The sequence below is a fragment of the Lampetra fluviatilis genome, chromosome 34, assembly GCF_964198595.1.
Source record: "Lampetra fluviatilis chromosome 34, kcLamFluv1.1, whole genome shotgun sequence".
Classification (NCBI taxonomy): Eukaryota; Metazoa; Chordata; class Hyperoartia; order Petromyzontiformes; family Petromyzontidae; genus Lampetra; species Lampetra fluviatilis.
In genome coordinates this window covers 2,464,821-2,484,183 of record NC_136308.1, presented here as the reverse complement: position 1 = coordinate 2,484,183, position 19,363 = coordinate 2,464,821, and the positions used below count along the sequence as shown (strand labels likewise).

Below are 19,363 nucleotides of genomic sequence, written 5' to 3'. Positions count from 1 at the left end.
GAGCGTACCGTTCTCCTTGGCGGCTTGGACGAAGGCTTCGGCGGAGCTCTCGCCGTAGCTGCCCTCGGAGGCGAGCGTCGAGACGAAGCTCCAGTGCAGGGAGCGCGCCACGTCGAGCAGCGCGCGCGCCTGGGCCGTGTCGGCCGGCACGACGCGCGAGAAGAAGTCGTAGCGCGTTGAGTCGCTCAGCTCCGGGGCCGCCGACGCGTAGCTGATCTGCGGGATCTGCTCCCAAGTTCCCGGCGTTCACGCGCACACGCACGCACGCGCAACGAGCGAGATAAACAAAACAAGCGAACGGTTAGACGATGGGTAGGGGCCGATTTGAGCCGAGTCATCGACTGAAACGTTGAAAACAATTACGTTCGTTTCGTGGTCGATTGGTCAAGGTCCAACGTCAACCTCTCGTCCAGTGGCACATGTCTAAAGAAGACGGGCAAGACTTTTTTTTTTCCCAACTATATCTGGGGATTAGTCGAGCGATCGAACAAATAAACCATAGAGTAATCTATTACAGTACTTAATTAATCGAATAGTCCAACTCTAATGGCAAGTACTGTAGGACAAATATAAAGTTCCCCGTACTCACTCATCTACTGTGCTATTCTAAATATGGATAATACCAAGTACAAACAAAATAGTTCGAGTGGCATTCAAATAAAATAAACATTTGACAGTTCTCATCTCTTGTTTATAACACTGAGCCAATGGTCGATATTTCACATTCCTATAGGAGATCCAGTCCAGACATGGAACAACCATGCCTATCAATGTGATCTGATAGTCATCACTCCTTATACATCAACTCAATATACAGAATTTATCTGTCACGTGGCTTTTAAGTTAGAGAATTAATTTCACGTTTAACATTCAATTCGCAATCATAGATACTTTTTTTGGGTGGTGGAAATGTTATTCCACTGTGCATTTCAAACTGCTCCATCGATTCCTGTAAAATATGTGCTTAAAAAAAGGTTTGATGTATTCTTAAGTGAGATTTTACTCCATCTTTGGCCTGTTTTTTTATTCCGTAGGAATGCATCTCGAATTGTAAAATGGAAGTCAACGGGAAGATAGGGTTCGATATTCGAACCCTATTAGCAACGTCGCTGTTCCGCATATCGAGGGATGCATGTATTATGTAATCATCAGAAGGATGATGACCCCAGAGCAGGCTACAACCCTGCAACCTTCAGAATGACAGTCAGGCACGCTTACCACAGCATCCCCCAGTCAGCTTATCACTACAGTGTTTTTCATAACCAGGTCATCTTAGCAATAAAAGTAAATTTCACGTATCTTTGTCCGAACCATATGTATTGTCAAGCGAAGCCCTGCATCTTATACTTTATTTACTGTCCTGGGAGTTGTGCACTGGGCAAAAAGGTTAGGTCTGAGCAATGACCTCATTCCCCAGTCTTCCCTCTCATAACGAATGGGGCCACCCTGTCACTGCTCAGCTGTGCTGTATTAACAGCGCAGTGAGAGGCATAAGAGTGTCAAGAAGCCGTGGAACAAATTAGCCAACATCAGCACCAGCCCATCTGGTCATTTAAAAACAATGACATAAGATAATTTAATGAATACATCAACGTGCGTATAATTTACAGCCGTTATGTCAATCCACTGCTGATGAAGGCCTGCCCATGCAGGACTTCATCTTTGAGGTGGAACAAAAAAACTGGGACGTATGAAGGGGAGACGATAATGTTACAGTACCGTTATTGCACAAGTGATGAGAAATTATCCAAGACTTTTAGTGTTCTCGGAATATTGACAGACTTTCACAAGATAGCTATATAAAAAAATAGGAAGATCCTGGGAAAAACAGGACAGGTGGCAACCCAACATGTTAGTTATGGACAAAGTTTTATCACACTTCTCTCTGTTGGAGAGTTCGAGTTGGGTAAGGGAACTACACAGGATCGGTTTAGACATCAATCGCCACTGACCTTAGCAGTGGCGTGGAGCAGAATTTGTATCACCGGGTTCAGAGGGCAGTGCTTTAATCACTGCACCACTGCTTCCCAAAAGGACAATTTCTTTCTGATGATAAAACTTACCACAAAAGATATCAACCTAATGGCATTATTTTTCCTCAGAGTCTAGGATACAAATGGTTATTGCATCTGGAGGAGCAAGCGTAAAGCTTCACATTACACTCGCCATCGTTCTAATGAACGATGTACTCTTAAGGACAATTCACGTCTGCGCAATTGCATATTAAGGGCTTATTAAACAGGGGGCACTCAAAAGGGGCTGCCTGTTTAATTTGAGGGGACACTATCAATTCCCTGCTGATCGGGCAATATCCTTGGCTTGTGGCCACATTGAAATGGGAAGGAGTTATATTAGAAGAAGGCCGCTTGGGTTAGACGAGATTGTTGCCAGCCAGGACAAACCCTCTCCCTCCTCCTCCCCCCCGCCGAAGCGATTGAATTTTCCGCACCGCTCGTAGACCTGGCGCTTGATAATTGACAGCTGTGCCCAAGCCTCGGCGAAAGTGAATGCGCAATGCATGAAAACGAATGCACTTTTTTTTCTCATCGCAGCGCAGGCGACGCAATTGATTCCAATTACAACCATTTCACGTCCAATTGGAGAAGCCACGAGACGCTCCTTGACATCGCTGCCGCTGTGTAAAGGGCCTCACTCCGGGCAGGTGGCTCAGCTCAATGTCAGCTGCGTTACTGCAGTCCATTCTAAACAAAAATATATATTTTTTTTCTTTTACCAGGTAATGCCCATTGAGCTTATGTAGCTGTTTTTCAGAAGTGACCTGGCAACATATCATAGCTCAATGAAGTGGCTAATCACGTGGAATTGTATAGCAGCCAAATACTATAAACGCACATTGATTCTAAATGTGGAAGGGAAAAACCGGAGGAACCGGAGAAAATCCGCGCCACCATTATCAATGCCCGTCATTGGCCACTAAGTGACAGTGACGTCACCACTACGCCTGTGCCAGGCCAGGTGCACTTTGAGGCCACGTGAACTGTTGAAGGCTCGTGGACAGGTCTCGGGACAGACCCAGGTGCTATGGATTGGCTGACTGAGATGGCTGGTAGATGAACCAGCTGTACCCCCTACTGTGCCAACTTGCTGTATATTATCTGCCCGGTGCTCCGCTCGTTGTTGTGAGCCCTCCCGTCGTTGCTGGAGGGCGACTGCCTCCAACTGCCCTGAAGCAGCGTCCTTCATGAGCCTCCTCCATTGGGAGAGAGACATGCAAACTCCAAAATATACAGCAGCAGGCGTCAAGGTTTAGAGTCGAACTCACGACCTCCTGTATACCAGGTGAGGTACTTAACATCTCCCAGCCACCGTGGTGTCCTCACAACCGTGCGGTCAAAAGTCACGGCACTCCACGTTGCCGCTTGTTGCAGGCAGTCAGCGGTTCGAGCCCAGCCACCGCCGCGGTTAATCCCACGAGTGTGTTCACCGAAAAATATGAAGCCACGTGCTTCAGAGTAGAGTTAAAAATCCCATTACGTTATTCGAGAAAGTGTGGGTTTGTGTGTGTGCTGACATCGTGGTCTACATTTGCAATATTTCTTGCAAATGACCAATTTGGGATAATCCACCACAACCCCATATTGAATCCCTGCAGTCACGAAAGCTTTAAATCGAAAATAAAACACAACCCCATAATGTTAAGGTATTGCAGACTATATTTGTGCTTGACACACAGCGCCTTCATAATAGCCTTGCGCAATGAAGATGGCATGAATATAAATGTACCAATTAAAGAATCCCCCCAGCTAAATGAGCAATGGAGTGGTCACATTCAGTGAGTGGTGGAAATTCAAAAGTGCCGACCATAAGGGGCTAGTTTATCCATGGGACACCCACGATTAACTTGAAACAACTCCAGATACATCAAAGTCTACTTCCGATCATCAGTTTGTACTCACAACCGTTACAATTGCAAATCAAAGAACTTTCATCACGGTGTCACATGGCAGAGTAATGAATAATAGCAATTATACACCTTTTTTTTGCTTGGTTTATTACTTTCGTTAGGCATCCTGTTGCCATTAAATTGCAAGAAAATTAATCGCAAGAGCAGCCTTTGTCTACATGGCTTGGCAAATACAATTAATGTATTCATTCTTCTCGACGCCAATCAACCGTATAATGACATTATAGCCAATAAAGTACAGTACTCAAATCTAAGCACATGGACCTCTTACCCTAATGGGTATACAATGAAGTACGTTTACTGTTTTGGTTATATTCCAAATTTACATTTTCGTGAACTGGACCAGTGGCGTTAATTTAATGATTTAGATCTGAAATCTTTACTGTGAATGTTGCATTTGATGTTGCTTCTTTCTTTATGATGAATGGAGCACAACGGCACTGTGAAGAGTACCAGGGTACTGTGACATGTCCCAGCAGTCGAGCCTTTGCCGCTTGTGGCAGAGGTTCATGGTTCGATTCCAGCAGGCCACCCTGGTTATTACTACAGATGTATTATTCATGAGGTGGGATAGCAATCTCTAAACGCATTGGCAAGTGCCAAAGCCACCAGGCCATACTATAGTCTTCAAATGGATAAAGCACTTATATTATTTGCGAATAATTCAATATGTAAAACCATCCTGGAAAATTACTTGCATCCTTAATGTAATGTTTTTGTATCAATAATTCGGTGGGTATTGTGTGTGATACTCTTAGTTCTTTCGGTAAAGTCACGTAGGTAAAAAAATGAATTTAAAATTAATAAAAACAAAACAATAAAATCACGACGTTTCGGAGGCAACACAAGTCTCCTTCAAGTCTAGAATTATTGTGTGTGAGTGTATATAACGCCATCATGTTGACTCACTTGTTCCCAATAGTGAATGGAATATATTTGCAATGACCAAGCTTGCTCATTAACGAATCAGGTCCATCAGAGTGCAATGAATGGCTTGGTCTTCAAACAGTGCATGAGTGAGGGTGGTTTGGATGACTCGGAGGTCAGAGCACAAATGTGGCACCGTAAGATCCTGGGTTTGAATCCAGACAACGGCTCGTGATTAAACTGAGTTCTCAAACGCAATGATTTGGTGGTCGTCAGCCCACCCTACCACTGGCTGCAGACAACAAATACAATTTATTTTGGTTTTGAAGCCCGAGTGTTTATGAAAATGAACAAAAACATCACTTTTTACTGTTATATGGTAAACAATCTCAAAACCAGAGTGTGTGGGGAAGTGCTACTTGTAAAGCATGAAGTGGTCGTTGGAAAGATTTTTTTTAGGAGAAGCTACGTGAACAATCTCTTCCACTGGGTACTTTCCGACACACGGGGTGCACTGCTTTGTGTAATTGCCGGAACACGTGATTCGTCTCAAGACACGACACCGAGAGCACAATTGCAGTACATTTGTGGTGGAAAAGACAAAAAAAGAATACCGAATATTAAAAAGATATATCGCACAGCAATAAATTGACAAGCCCAGTCATATGGAACTGTCTGCAGATAGTGTTGCCTATGTGATAGTCCCATTCTGTTTATATTACCAATAACTGTTGCATGGGAAATTTGGCAACTTGATTAAACACACACTGTTCAAACAACTAGCACTGCAATGCAAGTATGGGAATAAAATGTGAGCGTTACCTAATTCTCCCTCTGTATGTGTTAGTTCACTATGTAATTAATGTTAATTACTAAAACATCTAGCAGTTTCTGAGAGTAATGTGAATCTAATAACCCATCAAATTCCCACCAAGTGGAGCGAAGCATTGGGCCTCATGCCGAACAACATGCTGAACAACCTGAAACACATCGGAGAGCAAATGTGGGATTAGAAATGTATTTCAAGAAAACGCAATACTTTACCTCATTACCAAGGAATGCTTCAGAGTATCTCAGCATGTTATTTTCACGGGTTCCTGCTCAGGACGTTGAGTCCGTATGCATAACGAGGAGGTATAAGTGGCTGTGGCCATCTATTTAAAAGTCATCTATCTGCAGCAAAGTGAGGAACAACTGAACCACGGAGCAGCCGTCTCATTCACTTCAAGTGGAGGAGCAAATGTTAATTCCAGGCTAAGATGAATTGGATGATGGCCTTGCATTGTAAACAGGAGGGCCTGCTACTAAACAGTAGGGCCAAGCACAATCCTGGTAAATCGCCTGATGTAGCTGGTTGTAATCTCCAGCGCAACGTCGTACTCAAATTGATCAATGTCCTTGATTTAAACACCAACACACCGGTGTGCTGAAGTAGTAGCTAATGGGCACTTGTATGTACGTGACAAACCTCACTAATTGGCTGTGTCGGGTGGTGGTGGGTTAACGAAACATTCATATTTACGTGATATAACCCAACATAACCTTTACCAATCATATTTGTCAAAACAATAATATACTGGTGCCAGAGCTTAGGATTGAAACAAAAGGTCAATCAGATGGAAGCGCAGTGCAGAGGACCCGATGCGACCACTGACCCCCACACCACGAGCACGATTGAGAACAAGTCCAAAGCATTGCAACAGCTGATGCCGACACATTGAATACAGAGTGACACGTGACGCACTTCCAAATGACTTTTAAACTAAATGGCGTGACACTATGAAACCCAAAACACGTTACTTTGTTGGATCGTACACACATATTTTACTGGTAGGAACCTCCTGGTTACACCAGCCCACAGGGGATTATTGTGTCCGTCCGTCCGTCGTGTACGGAGGGGCTGGGTGGGGAGGGAGGGGCTGGGTGGGGAGGGGAGGGGAGGGTGGGGAGGAGCTGGGTGGGGAGGGGAGGGTGGGGAGGGGCTGGGTGGGAAGGGTGGGGCTGGGTGGGGAGGGGAGTGTGGGGAGGGGCTGGGTGGGGAGGGTGGGGCTGGGTGGGGGTTGGGAGGGGTGGGGCTGGGTGGGGAGGGGCTGGTCACCTCGTGGTGCCCTTATAAAACTCAACGTTTAACCTACTCACGCCGGCTTGTGCCCGCCCTCAGAGTCGGGCATATTTGCGGAATACACCACGCCTCCGTTGACCGTGGCCATTGACCGAGCAACCCAACATTCCTACCAGCTCCCTTCGCAGGAATGTGTTCTTAATAAGCAATGAAAGCCGTCTGAAATGTTATACATTTTCTGTTTACACCCTAAATTATGTTGATATACATTGTGTATTTGTGTTATTGGTGTCAAGTCACGAGACGAAGCGCCCCTTCGGGACTCACAGAAGGAGATTTCACAGATATACTTCCGATGCCCTTCGAGTGACTGTTTTTTCATCCCACGCCAGTGGCCACCGCACTTTGTCAGACACGGTGCATGAAATACATGTTTATTGAAGTGCTACCAAATTGACGTTTTTTTTCAATTATCACAGCTGGAATTTTGCCGAATTGAAGCAAAACATTAAAATTAAGAATGGATTTATTTTGCGCAGTCATGTGTGGCTGGGCTAACATCAAATTAAGGCACTTAAAAACCAGGTTAAGAATTCGCATGGTAAAGGTGCAGCCCTGCAATTGCTTGTGCATGACATTTCTGGCAGAACGTCCTTTGAAACAAGAACCTCCGGAGAACCCCTATGGTGCCCTGCTTGTCGATCCCCTGGACCAGGTGAGCTCCGATGTTTCTCACCAATTCAGGAGGTGAGGTTGAGAATAAATCTCGAGAAACGTAGCCGTGACCGGCCTCCGTCGCGTTTTTATTAGTGGTTGTTTGATGTATCTGAGCCAAATTTCGATTTAAAGCTTTCGTGACTGCGGGTATTCATCTCCTTGGTTCTTTCGGTAAAGTCACGTAGAAGGTAAATAATAAAATAATACAAATAAAACATAATAAAATAATTCTCACGACGTTTCGGCCACAACGCAAGCAGCCGTCCTCAGGTGAAGAACAGGTCTGTCGGGAAGACAGAGTCTGAATGAAACACCCCAGACTTGGAGCGTATATTTAAGCTGGTTTGTAGGGGGAAGAGCGCCTTGACAAAAGAATTTGCATATAAAGAGTAATTTAGCATTTCTGCATTTCCCATAAATATGCTAAATTCCTCTTGATATGCAAATTATTTTGTCAAGGCGCTCTTCCCCCTCCAACCCAGCTTAAAAATACGCTCCAAGCCTGGGGTGTTTCATTCAGACGCTGTCTTCCCGACAGACCTGTTTTTCACCTGAGGACGGATGCTTGCGTTGTGGCCGAAACGTCGTGAGAATTATTTTATTGTTATTATTTTATTATTTCCCTTCTACGTGACTTTACCGAAAGAACCAATACGATGTACCGCCTTTAGAGAAGGTTTGGGTTTGAGCTTTTCAGAGTTGCTCCAGTTTCACATTTCAGAGGCGATAGCCCCTGAAACCAAGTCGACCCGCCACAGCCCCTCTGGAGTGCATTTGGCCTAATCTTCCACGCCGGCCCGATGTCTAGGAAGAGGTGCAACAGAAAATGTACTCCACCAGGCGTGACATATTTATCGAATAATTGTGGCGCACAAAAGTATACTGTTGGGTCAATGATATACTGTACAGTACTGGATATACTTTGTCAGTTGTGGCGGCACATGCCTGAAATCCAGCACCTTCATGCCAGGTTCGGTCGATGGTGTAAAACTCTCATGTCATCCACCATCAAAGGAATGAGGTGTCCTGGAGGAAAGATAACAGCTAATACGTCGCTAATGTCTGAAAATGTGTGCGTATGATCCCCTCCTGGCACTCCAGTTCCCTGCCACAAGTTAAACGACTCCTAATGAGTCTGGCTAAGCATCCAAGCAGAACTCGTCTTTAAAAATAAAAAAAATAAACATAACCCTCTGTTGGGTCTTTACCGGGTAAAGAATGTTATTGCCTGTACGTGTATAAATACCATATATATTATTTATTAATAGGATATCACGAAAATTATTTACGAATGGATCCATTAAGAATGCGTCTCTAAGGCAACATATATCGCTATCATTACATGTTTGGCGCGTCACACATTGAATATTATAATTAAAATGTCTATAGCTTTTGCCAATTCACTGCTAGATGTCTGGCACAGATATCACTCGCCACTGATGTTAACTCTGGCCAGGAGTGAACTTCCCATGCGCACTCACGTGCAGGACATATCATTAATGTTCAGGTAGAGAGACATGACATATCCAGATACTACATTTCAAACTATAATGGTAATTTTCCAATCTCATGGACAGTACAGTGATTCTCTCAAAGTATTGCATTCACGAACAGTGCAGTTTTATATATTTGGTTATTTATACGTTGCCAAAGCTATTGTTTTACAGTCGTAAAAAAATATCCCGTTAAGGTATACACTCCTATATATCTTGATTTATCGTGGAAGAAAATTAATGTTTTATTGTCGATGCATGTTTAAACTTTTATAGGCTTAAACCATCAAAACTGGTCAGCAAATAAAACCTTCCCGTAGACTTGATGAAGTTGTTTGTCAATAGTTTAGGGACACTGCATTATGCAGCTCTGATGTACGTGATTTCTACAGAGGAGACTCCACGCCAAAGGTCCATTACATTAAATTTATACTTTATTCCTGCGCAGGTAATAAAGTAGAATTAGTCGCAATCGGAGATAAATGCCCGCATAACGATTGATCTCGAGCACTTAAAAGCCCTTCTGGCGAAAGGGGTCCTCTGTCGTTAAGACAAATAATCGCAGGTTGCAGAGACAGAATGCATAATGTGACTGGGATGATACTGGCTAAGAGCATGGGCTGCATGCTCTCGTCACGTGCTCGCTGGCAGGAGACAGCACAGCTAATGAAAAATTAATGCCCAGCCCTGCCGAGGGACAGCCCTACTGCATGACATGCCTTACAACTTCCGCACTGTCATATTGTTCAGCATGATAAATCTGCCTAATGGCTGCAAGGGTTTAGCCAAGCCAGACAAAGCGCTTTTGTGATGTGGGGCTGATCTCATTAAAATGGTCAGCTGCAGAACTGTTGTGGCGGTGGAGAGGCGCAAGGTGGATTATAAACAGAAATAGAAGGATATGCCAATGCTAACAGTTTTGAGTCGAAAATGTTTCGTGTAAATAATGTCAAGAAGCCACGACACATCCGCTAGCTGAAGTGTTTTTTAACATACAGTACAGGTTTATAGACATTATGCGAGACACATTCGTGACAAAGTTGTTTTCCTCCAGACATTGAAGTGCTGCTACCGTTCGAGAGGGGATATTGTTGTTTGTAGAAACCTATGGTGTAATCGCCGCCATGCATGGCACTCTAAAGTTGAGCAGAGACATTGTGTTTTTACCGCGTAGGCAGTCGTGAAATAGTAAAAAAAACTAAATGTGTGCACACAAAAGCAGTTAAAATAAGAGCCGGAATGTTACTCGTGTTGAGAGTGTTATCATTTTGTTAAATATTTTGCTATCTTGGCCTAAAGCTTAAGCTAACTCGTTCGATTTTTTGGCTGAAAAATCTCCCCCCTTTGGTTTAAACATGGAAGCGTTTCCCAACGTACAATGGTGACACAATCAAAATAGGAGAATACTCTGGAGCGAACGGATGCACCATGATATTATACTGTGGCATGCTCTCATGCATTGTGATCGAGAGCTGAGCAAATATAAATGCGTTTTCCAAATATTTCCACACACACACACTTCAGCATGGGGTGAAATTGCCCGACAGTAAATGTGAGCACTGGACAATGAACCTGGTTACCAGAGTTCAATACCCGGACATGGATAAAATCAGTGGCAAATGATATCTGATCAAGTACTGGGACTTTCCTTCACCAACCCTGCATTAACCAGCAAGACGAGGCATGGTGAAACATCCACCATGACAATGTTGGCATGGGGAGGGCCTTCATCCAGCAGTGGACTGACACCAGGCTGTATATTATGGTATGCCATGCAGCATTGCAGATGCATCAATGCTGTCTTAACCACAGCATGGGAAAGATTTGTAAAGTGTAAACAACAAAAATGGCTAGTCTTGTCATCGTAATTGTGATCTATGGGTTTGGGGTTCACAGTTGGAATTCAGCCTCATCCACAAACAATACGTAAATATGTTTAATATTTATGACAGATGTCATATTTGTTCATATCTATATAATGCAGTCGACCTGATACCTCAATCCTTGTTTTTGCATGGCAATATAACACGTTTATTGAAGCAGGACTGGCAGATAATTAAGCCAATATTCATTTCTTGCACAACCGTCAGCACCAATGTTACTTGGAAAGCCTTCGTAATTATGCAAATGATTAATCTTTATGCACCTGAACGCCAAATAACCAAACGTCTTTCGCTTGGCTTTCTTTAACAGGCCTGTCACCTTGGCTATGCTATGTGGTTTTTATTAAGACAAAAGTTCCACGTGGATAACATAAACCGGAAGGAAATATTCACGGGTAAATTCAGTTCAACCAACCTCACACACAAACTAAAGATCCCACTGAAGTCGAATTTTGCGTGCCAAATTATCTATCTATAAACAGCCGTCTATATGTCCACGATTAAAAAAATAAATCCACTCCATGGTACACTACATGACTCAAAATAATGTAGCATAGCGGAAGCAATTGACAGGCAGATTGACAGAGGGCTCTGTGAGTAAGCAACACTGAGTCACGTATAAGCTCAAACATTTTTTCCGTATGGGGGAAACATGCACCATAGCTGCGTTGCCTGGCGGGGTATTGCAGCCCAAATGACGACCGAAATAAAAAACGAATAATAATTTTTAAAAAAATGACAAATAAATCATACGCACAGACACCAATGGGCACACGTACGCACGCCCAAAATCCTCCACGTGGCCCTCGCCATGCACAAGCAAGTGGTGTGGCTCACACACAGCTCATCCACCTTAGACTCCCCATACTAGGTATGTGCTCATTTTAAGGCTGAGTCAACCTAGTAGTGAGCAAGTACAGCTTCTGGTGTTAGCTGTGATTGGGAGTCAAACGTACGCCACCTGGTTTGTAGCACACGACGTAACTACACGCCAAACACAGACAGTACGTTAAGTATAAGGGTTACTTTGTTGTAAAATTATTTCCTCATTGAGACATCATTTGTCTATCTTCTCCGTGTGATATATACTCGCTTACCTATTTCATTTTGTCATTAAATTACCATACAAATAGCATTCCCTTGCAAAACATCATTATATAAGCATTATAGCATCCGTTATTTAGTTTGTTTTTATTATTACATTTTCACATTCCATTCATATAAGATGTGTTGCCTGTTATTTGATATAAAGCAGCAACGCATCAAGGTTAAAAGTCTTCAAATAAAAAAAGATGTGCAGTTATTACGTAATTTTTTTTTCCAGTGACTAGAATCAGACCAAATATGCCACAATCAACATGCATGTTAATTCCACAATAATAATAATGCACAGAACCTTGTCTACACATAGTTGAAGGATTCGCCACGCCGTGTAATTCATGGGGGCTGTTTGACCATACTTCACCACGCTGGTCAATGTGGGTTGGTGAGGATGGAGCGGCAGAGGGAAGCGGAGGGTGGGGGCCGGCTCAGGACCAGTCCAGAAGACATCATTCGCTACTGATGCTAGCCGTGGCCTGGAATGTAACCGAGGCCTCCGGGTTCATAGTGCAATACCCACACTGGCACGCTTCCATGCAACGTGCTCGCCACTGCACCGATTGCTCTACGCTTACGTAGAACGTGAATACAATATCAACTTGAGGGTTTAAAAACAAGTCCTGCTCGCGCGAGCATTGAGGCAGTGCTCGTTTCCTGCCAGCGATGGACATTACATATTCCTGTCGCGAGAGTGAATCTTTCCACGGGACAACCACTGTTGACTTCCCCACGAAGCAGTACTCATTTTACTAACCCCGGAGGGATGATGGGCTGAGTCAATACCTTTAACCAGGATTTGAACTCTCAATGTTCCAGTTGCAAGCCACTGATTCTACCACTGAGCCACTTGGCCGGGTTAGTGGTTTAAAACAATAGGTACCTTTAAAAATGAATGACACTTAAAAGTTACTGTCATCATTGGCGATCACTCGGGGTCGAGTAAGATTCTCCTCCTGGTGGGTCCTGTTTGTGGTTCTTCAGATGACTGAAGAGGCCGATCCGAGAGCCAAATATTCTGCTGCGGTGTGGCCAAGGGGATGTGATCGCAGTGGTGGATGATGGTTGGGGCCTTCTTGGTGGTAAGCCTCCCCTTGCCTTGTTGCCGCTTTCCCACTGCGGCACGGCGAGTAACTTTTTTCGTAGAGTGGGTCTGTCCTGTGCAATGAACTCCCAGTTGGTGGTGTTGATGCGGCACTTCTTGAGGTTGATCCTGACGTTGGCCATGTCGCGCCGCTTCTGCCCCGCTCTCCTGCCTTTGGCTGGGAGCAAAGGACCCGTTTTGTGAGGCGGGAGTTGGGCACCCTAACAACGTGGCCAGTCCATCTGAGCTGGTTTTGGGTGAACATTGCGTTGTCACCAGAATCATTGACAACAACAACAACATCAGTGAGATGAACACACACGCAGAGAAAACCAAAGGAGAGTTATAGTGATAGGGTTTTACCCTTTCAACTGGTACAAAAACTGACACCTTTATACAAGGCATCATGTTTGCAATAACCACAACACAAGCAGTCAACACCAATGGAGACTAGGCTCTAAGAAAAGCTGTCTCAGGTGTGGACCAATCAACTTCAAGGACAGTGCATAACATTATCATTATCAGAGTTGTTTCTTTTTGTTTGAAATTTGACTGCTTGTGTTGTGGTTATTGCAAACATGAGGCCTTGTATAAAGGTGTCAGTTTTTGTACCAGTTGAAAGGGTGAAAACCTATCACTATATTTTACCACTGGTAAAGGAGGTCTCATTGTGCAAAGGAGAGTTGACAATGAAAATCAGGAAGCATGATTGCTTCCCCATGAACGCGTCTATGGAGATCGAATGGATTATGACAGCGATGATTCTGATGAAATAAAAAAACACATTCATCAACATATACAGCCAAGTTGTATCCAATAAATACAGATGATCGTGACTGATTGCCGTCAATTCTAATCACGTTCTATAAGAACAAGTAGCTGAAATTTGGCACAAATATCGTCGGGTCTCTGCCATACAGCAATATAAATAATGAAAGGCCACGTTTTTTTTTGTTTAAGGCCACCAAAAATGAGAGCCTGGATGTCTACCAGCTTTGCTCTCCTGGCAGGGTTCGTTCCAAACAGATTTATGTCTCATGAAAAACACTTACCAATGCATATTCATGATCCCTATGATTAGTTAGTGAAGTAATTTCCCATGGAGTGTAACGCAAAGCCAAGATAAATCAAGTAAGGTTGACCATGAGAGGTGCTGCTCACAACATCTCCTCGAGTGCCACACCGGCCTTAATAGATGCTCACCCACCACACTTGAACTGACAGTCTATTCAGCTATCCAGGTGACCTTAGTGTGTGGGTGCAGTGTTTCACGTACTGCACTAATTTTGTAACCACCTGAGTTTGATTCGTCGCTATGGCGATCATCAATGCTAAGTGATGTCTGAAACTAATTCTGGGCCTCCCCTGAGTCTAGGTGGCCTCAAGAACTGTCGTAGTGTTTAAATAGCAGCACTGAGATCACCGAAGTAGGTGAGCACGGTGCTGGCCACACCAACTGCTGCTAGAAATTTGGGGATTTTTTTTAAATCAAAAGCGCTGCATGGGTCTTCGCTTTTAACGTGTACGAGTGCGTGTCATCTCAGAATATTGTTTAGAAATGGATTCTGGCCAAAATAAAGTCTTCTTTGTTGTCCATTTAACAACAATAGTTTGTGCATTTAGTCATTTATATGAAGATTTACCTGTGTGTATATATGCATGCAAAACTCTATATGCACAAGTAATGGCAATTGATTTTGTGGCTTTCATATAATGTATTCTTTCACATGAGCAAGCTTGATGAATGTGCTAATGAGATGCACCGGTGACACGACTGTCAATCTGGTGTCATCCCTGCGGGAGCCACCACCCAACTTGTTTATGTTTGCAAATAAGTGACTGCTATTATTCAGGCGCAATGAAATACTATTGTGCTCAATAGGGTACAAGAGACCCATTTATTTGTCTTAAATCACACATGTTTTTTGTGGCCTGTGCTTATTTCCTCGCTGGTTAGCGTAGCACCAATTTATCGATAAAAATGTATTTGTATGCGCACGGTAGATTCATCAAATTGGGCATGTAAGAATCCATTATAATTTTTTATTCATATATGCTTCATGTAATGGAACCCGTTACACCCTCCATAAAAGCCATCTCAACCAAATGTAATTCAATACAGACAGTGAATTGTGCCCTACACCGAAATGTCATTTTTCTATTGGAATTTTAAATGGAATTGTGATCTAAAATTTTGAATATCTATTGAATTGTGAGGGGCTTGAATTGCTACTTGAATATTAATGACATTGTCTCATCAAATTATGCTAACGATACAATTCACAAAATCATCATCAATCCAATTTCAAAGTGCCTCCGTCTTGAGATAAAGTGTGCAGTAACGTCAATCTTCATTCGAGGCTCTGAGTCACTGGAGTCATATCCACGTTACTGAACCCAGAGAAAATAAGGACCGAGTTGACTTAAGACAAGGATTTGTACTTCTAAAGTTTTTATTGTGAGTCAGTACATTATTAAACAGGGGTGCTGCACCACTGAATATGACCCTTAAAATATAATAACTACATATGTTTTTAAAATAACACACCAATAAAACAGTTCATTTTTGTGGCCTAACAAAAACATGAAAAAGTATACATTAACTTACAAGACTAAAGCAAAACTTTTTTTTGTACAAGTTAACCAAAATTCATGCTATCGCCCCAAATATTCAGTGCCCATATTTAACTATCAACACATACCTCATACGTGTAAATGTATAATATGCATATTATAGGCGTGCACCTATACGTGCATTCAGAACATATTTAAGCTGTGATAATACGGTACTTGTAAGGCTTTCGCGGCAGCTCAGTAATGATGTACGACTGGCTCATTCCTAAATCACCCTAAAGGGATGAAAATGCAAAGCTCACTAAACGTAACAAATTATCCACTTCTGCAACGAGATGCTTCCCACAAGCAAGCGGCATTCGCGTGCGCAGGTCACAGAATCATCACGGCAATCATCTGGCTGAATAAAATATTCCTCTTTGACCTCAACGGGCCTTGGATTAATGTGAGCGTTATGCACTCTTTGATATTCCACTTAATGGTATACATCGAGGGTGCCGCCGTGGTGTGATGGCGAGCAGTGCACTGGACTTGCAATCCAGAGTTCGCCGGTTGGATCTCCGGGCGCGGCGGTTTAAACAACGGTGCAGGGTTTATGTTTGCATCACACACCGCCTCTGTCCACGAAGCAGTAGAAACGACCGGAGGGCCGTGCGCGGTGGGGTATAGTGTGGGTACTCTTACCTCTTATTCTTAGGTTTTTTCGGTAAAGCACGGGACAGAAGGCACGAGTTGGGCAGATTGAGAGCAGCGTAACAACGCCATCACAACCACTTTATTCCATGTCAATCGCTGTAATCCATATCAACCACTTTAATCCATCTCCACCAGTTTAATCCATCTCAACCGCTGTAATCCATCTCCAACCGCTGTAATCCATCTCCAACCACTTTAATCCATTTTAACCACTGCAATCCATCTCAACCACTGTAATCCATCTCGAGCTCTGTAATCCCACACAAATGGTGAATTGTGCTATGAAGTGTGAATCATTGGGGGCGGCAACGTCTTTTAGCATATGCAACTCGGGGAAGAACGGAAGGGTTGATGATCAGGATGTCAATGGAAGGTCAGGTGGGTGGGTGCCGGTAAAGTAATTCTGCTTTGGGGATGTTCATCCATTTCCTTCTGTGACCGTTTTGTGTGTGGGAGGTAGCCGAAGTGCTTGGAAAACACTCACACGTTTGAGTGGGTAACACTCAAGCCGCCGCAGACCTGGAAGGAGGAAGCTAACAATTCACCCCGCTGGTAATTTGATGATTTGTCACGTACGTATGTTGACATTCTCTCGCACCGTACGTGGACATGAATCACAATCAAGATGCGATTCTCTATTTCTCACCACCCCCCCCAACCCCCCATCTTGGTGAGTGCCGATCGTGGCAGTTCCATCTCCCGCACTGGGGGATCAAAGCGGCCAAATAAAATATAAATAAAAACACTCCAACGCAAGTAAAGGTGCAGCCTTGTAACTGCTCCCTCTCGCCACCGCTGGCAGACGAGCCTCCACTAGAGAGAACTCTAGAGAGCCCCTCTACATGGTATGTTGGCCTACACTTCCACCCAGATTTCTCAATTAACATACTGTGCTAGACCCGTTTATACTGCACAACTGTATGTTGAACTTCTTTCGCACTCTACGTAGTCAACCATGCTAATTGGAGGTGCAGGGGAAAGGACAGGAAACTAAACACAATAAAGTTTTCAATCTAGATGATTTGAAAGTGCATAGCTCCTAGCGGCTTACAAATATCGAAAGGAAGAGCTTTCCAGACGGCCGCAGAAGCGCAGTGAAAGCGTGCAGTGAAGTGACCGACTTTGTTCGATGGCCAGCCAAAATCCGCTGCGAGCATGGCGACCGTAGTTTGCGTGATGATGGTTTATGCTCCATGACGAGACAAGCAAGGCACTGTGGTTCATTTGTGGCGAGAACTTTGTGTTTAATGAGTGTGACCTCATAAAATGTGACACCCCGTCTTGTCTACTGGTCTGATAACCGAAATGGTGAAATCTAATCACAAGCTGCACACCTCCAAGCAAACACCTTTACGCATTACCAGAGGCAATACGAATTTAACAACAATCATAAGTCGGGGGGGCGGGGTAGAAACTTTCACCGTTGTTTAAACTTCCACGCTGGGAGATGGAACCAAACCGGTGATCGCTCTAGATTGCAAATCCCTACTTACCTCTCTATATATATGAAATTATTTGGTATTAATTGTGGGGTTTTTTCTTGCAATAATTTTACATTTGACCTAGAAGAGAATCTTACAACGTGTTCAGGATACCGACTCAATGCTAAGGCCAGTTCTCCGATGTGTTTTCTGGTCGTCACTGCGTGTTTTTCAGAAAGACGCACGACGTTTCGCCCCAGGTGCTGAGATCTTCTTCAGGAAATGAACACGAAACATTTTCAGCACAAACTCAACGATACAGCACAACTGCGAAAAGCTACACAGCGGTGTCAATTCCGAGGTCTTTTAAACAGCCTCCTGCCCTTTGGGAAATATGATTTATCTGCTTTGCTGGCTACATCTGACGATTTTACCAATGAAGGGACAACCATAATTGTCGCTTTTTTTGCCGTATTTTACAAGCAAAACGTCGAATTCGGCAAACGACACTGGCGCGCACAATGACCCACTCTTGTAAATTTACGATATAGAGACTTTAATGCCAGTTGCCAATTCCCTGAAGAAATTACTGGGTGGTTTGTGAAATTGATCGGTCAACTCCATGCAAAAACTGTTTCGGTGGTGAGCCAACTGACTGTTCAACCTGACCACAGAGCGATGTTGACCTGAGAAGGCTGCCCTTACTCGGTGCTTAATTTAGGCCTAGTTTTACCGAGTTTATTTTATTCTAGTGGGTGCAGAACATTGATGCGGCTGGCTCCTACTCCGTGGATACTGCTATATACAACTCCTCCAAAGCTTGATTGTTTTGGGTTTAGCAGAAATGCCTTCTGCCCAGCCATGCGAAGGCCGGTAATGAGAATTAATGAGGATTTGAGACAGGGCCTGTGTTCATGTGTGCTGGGAATGCTAACCTGTGCTATATCCTGGGGGAATCCCAGTGTTATGACAGCCCGTGAATTATGGCGTGTCCTGTAATGCGACCTGACGTTTGAATGGCCAGGACATATTAAATGCCTTGAAAACAGCTGATTCACAGATGCATCTACAGCGGCGCGCCAATGATCGTGATTCTTATGTAAAAGTAAAAAAAAACGTAACCAAACCTGAACATATTTGTCCTTGACATTCCCTTCAAATAAAATTAATATAATTGGTGATGTTTTGCGCAGTGTCCATTCTTCATAATACGTAAACAGAGAGGCCACACAGAGAGAGTGGATCAGGGTTGGAGACTATACTTGACACCATCGGGCCGAATGTGAATCAAATTTAAAACAATCGTATTTCTCGTCAAACAATTCCCACGAGTAAAACAATGTGGGAAGACTGTCATCCAACAGTCGATTGACAAGGAGATGAACATTATTTTTTCATTTATAATGTATCGGCTTCACCGTGTCTCTTAATGATGACCGGTTTATTGTTTGTGGCCTCTGATTATATGACACAGTCCATACAAACCATTACATTTAATTGTAAATCGTGTTTGCATAGAAAGGAGGTTGCCTTTAGTAGAAAA

At 43.6% G+C, this 19,363-nt stretch overlaps 1 protein-coding gene across 1 annotated transcript in view; it reads right to left on the bottom strand.

Moving 5' to 3' along the window:
- LOC144944279 (metabotropic glutamate receptor 8-like) overlaps positions 1–19,363 on the bottom strand; it is a 262,753-nt gene that overhangs the window by 229,324 nt on the left and 14,066 nt on the right. The window contains exon 2 of the mRNA XM_078872301.1: positions 9–225. Within this exon, the coding sequence (XP_078728427.1) occupies positions 9–225 (217 nt within the window). The remainder of the gene's footprint in view (positions 1–8; positions 226–19,363) is intronic.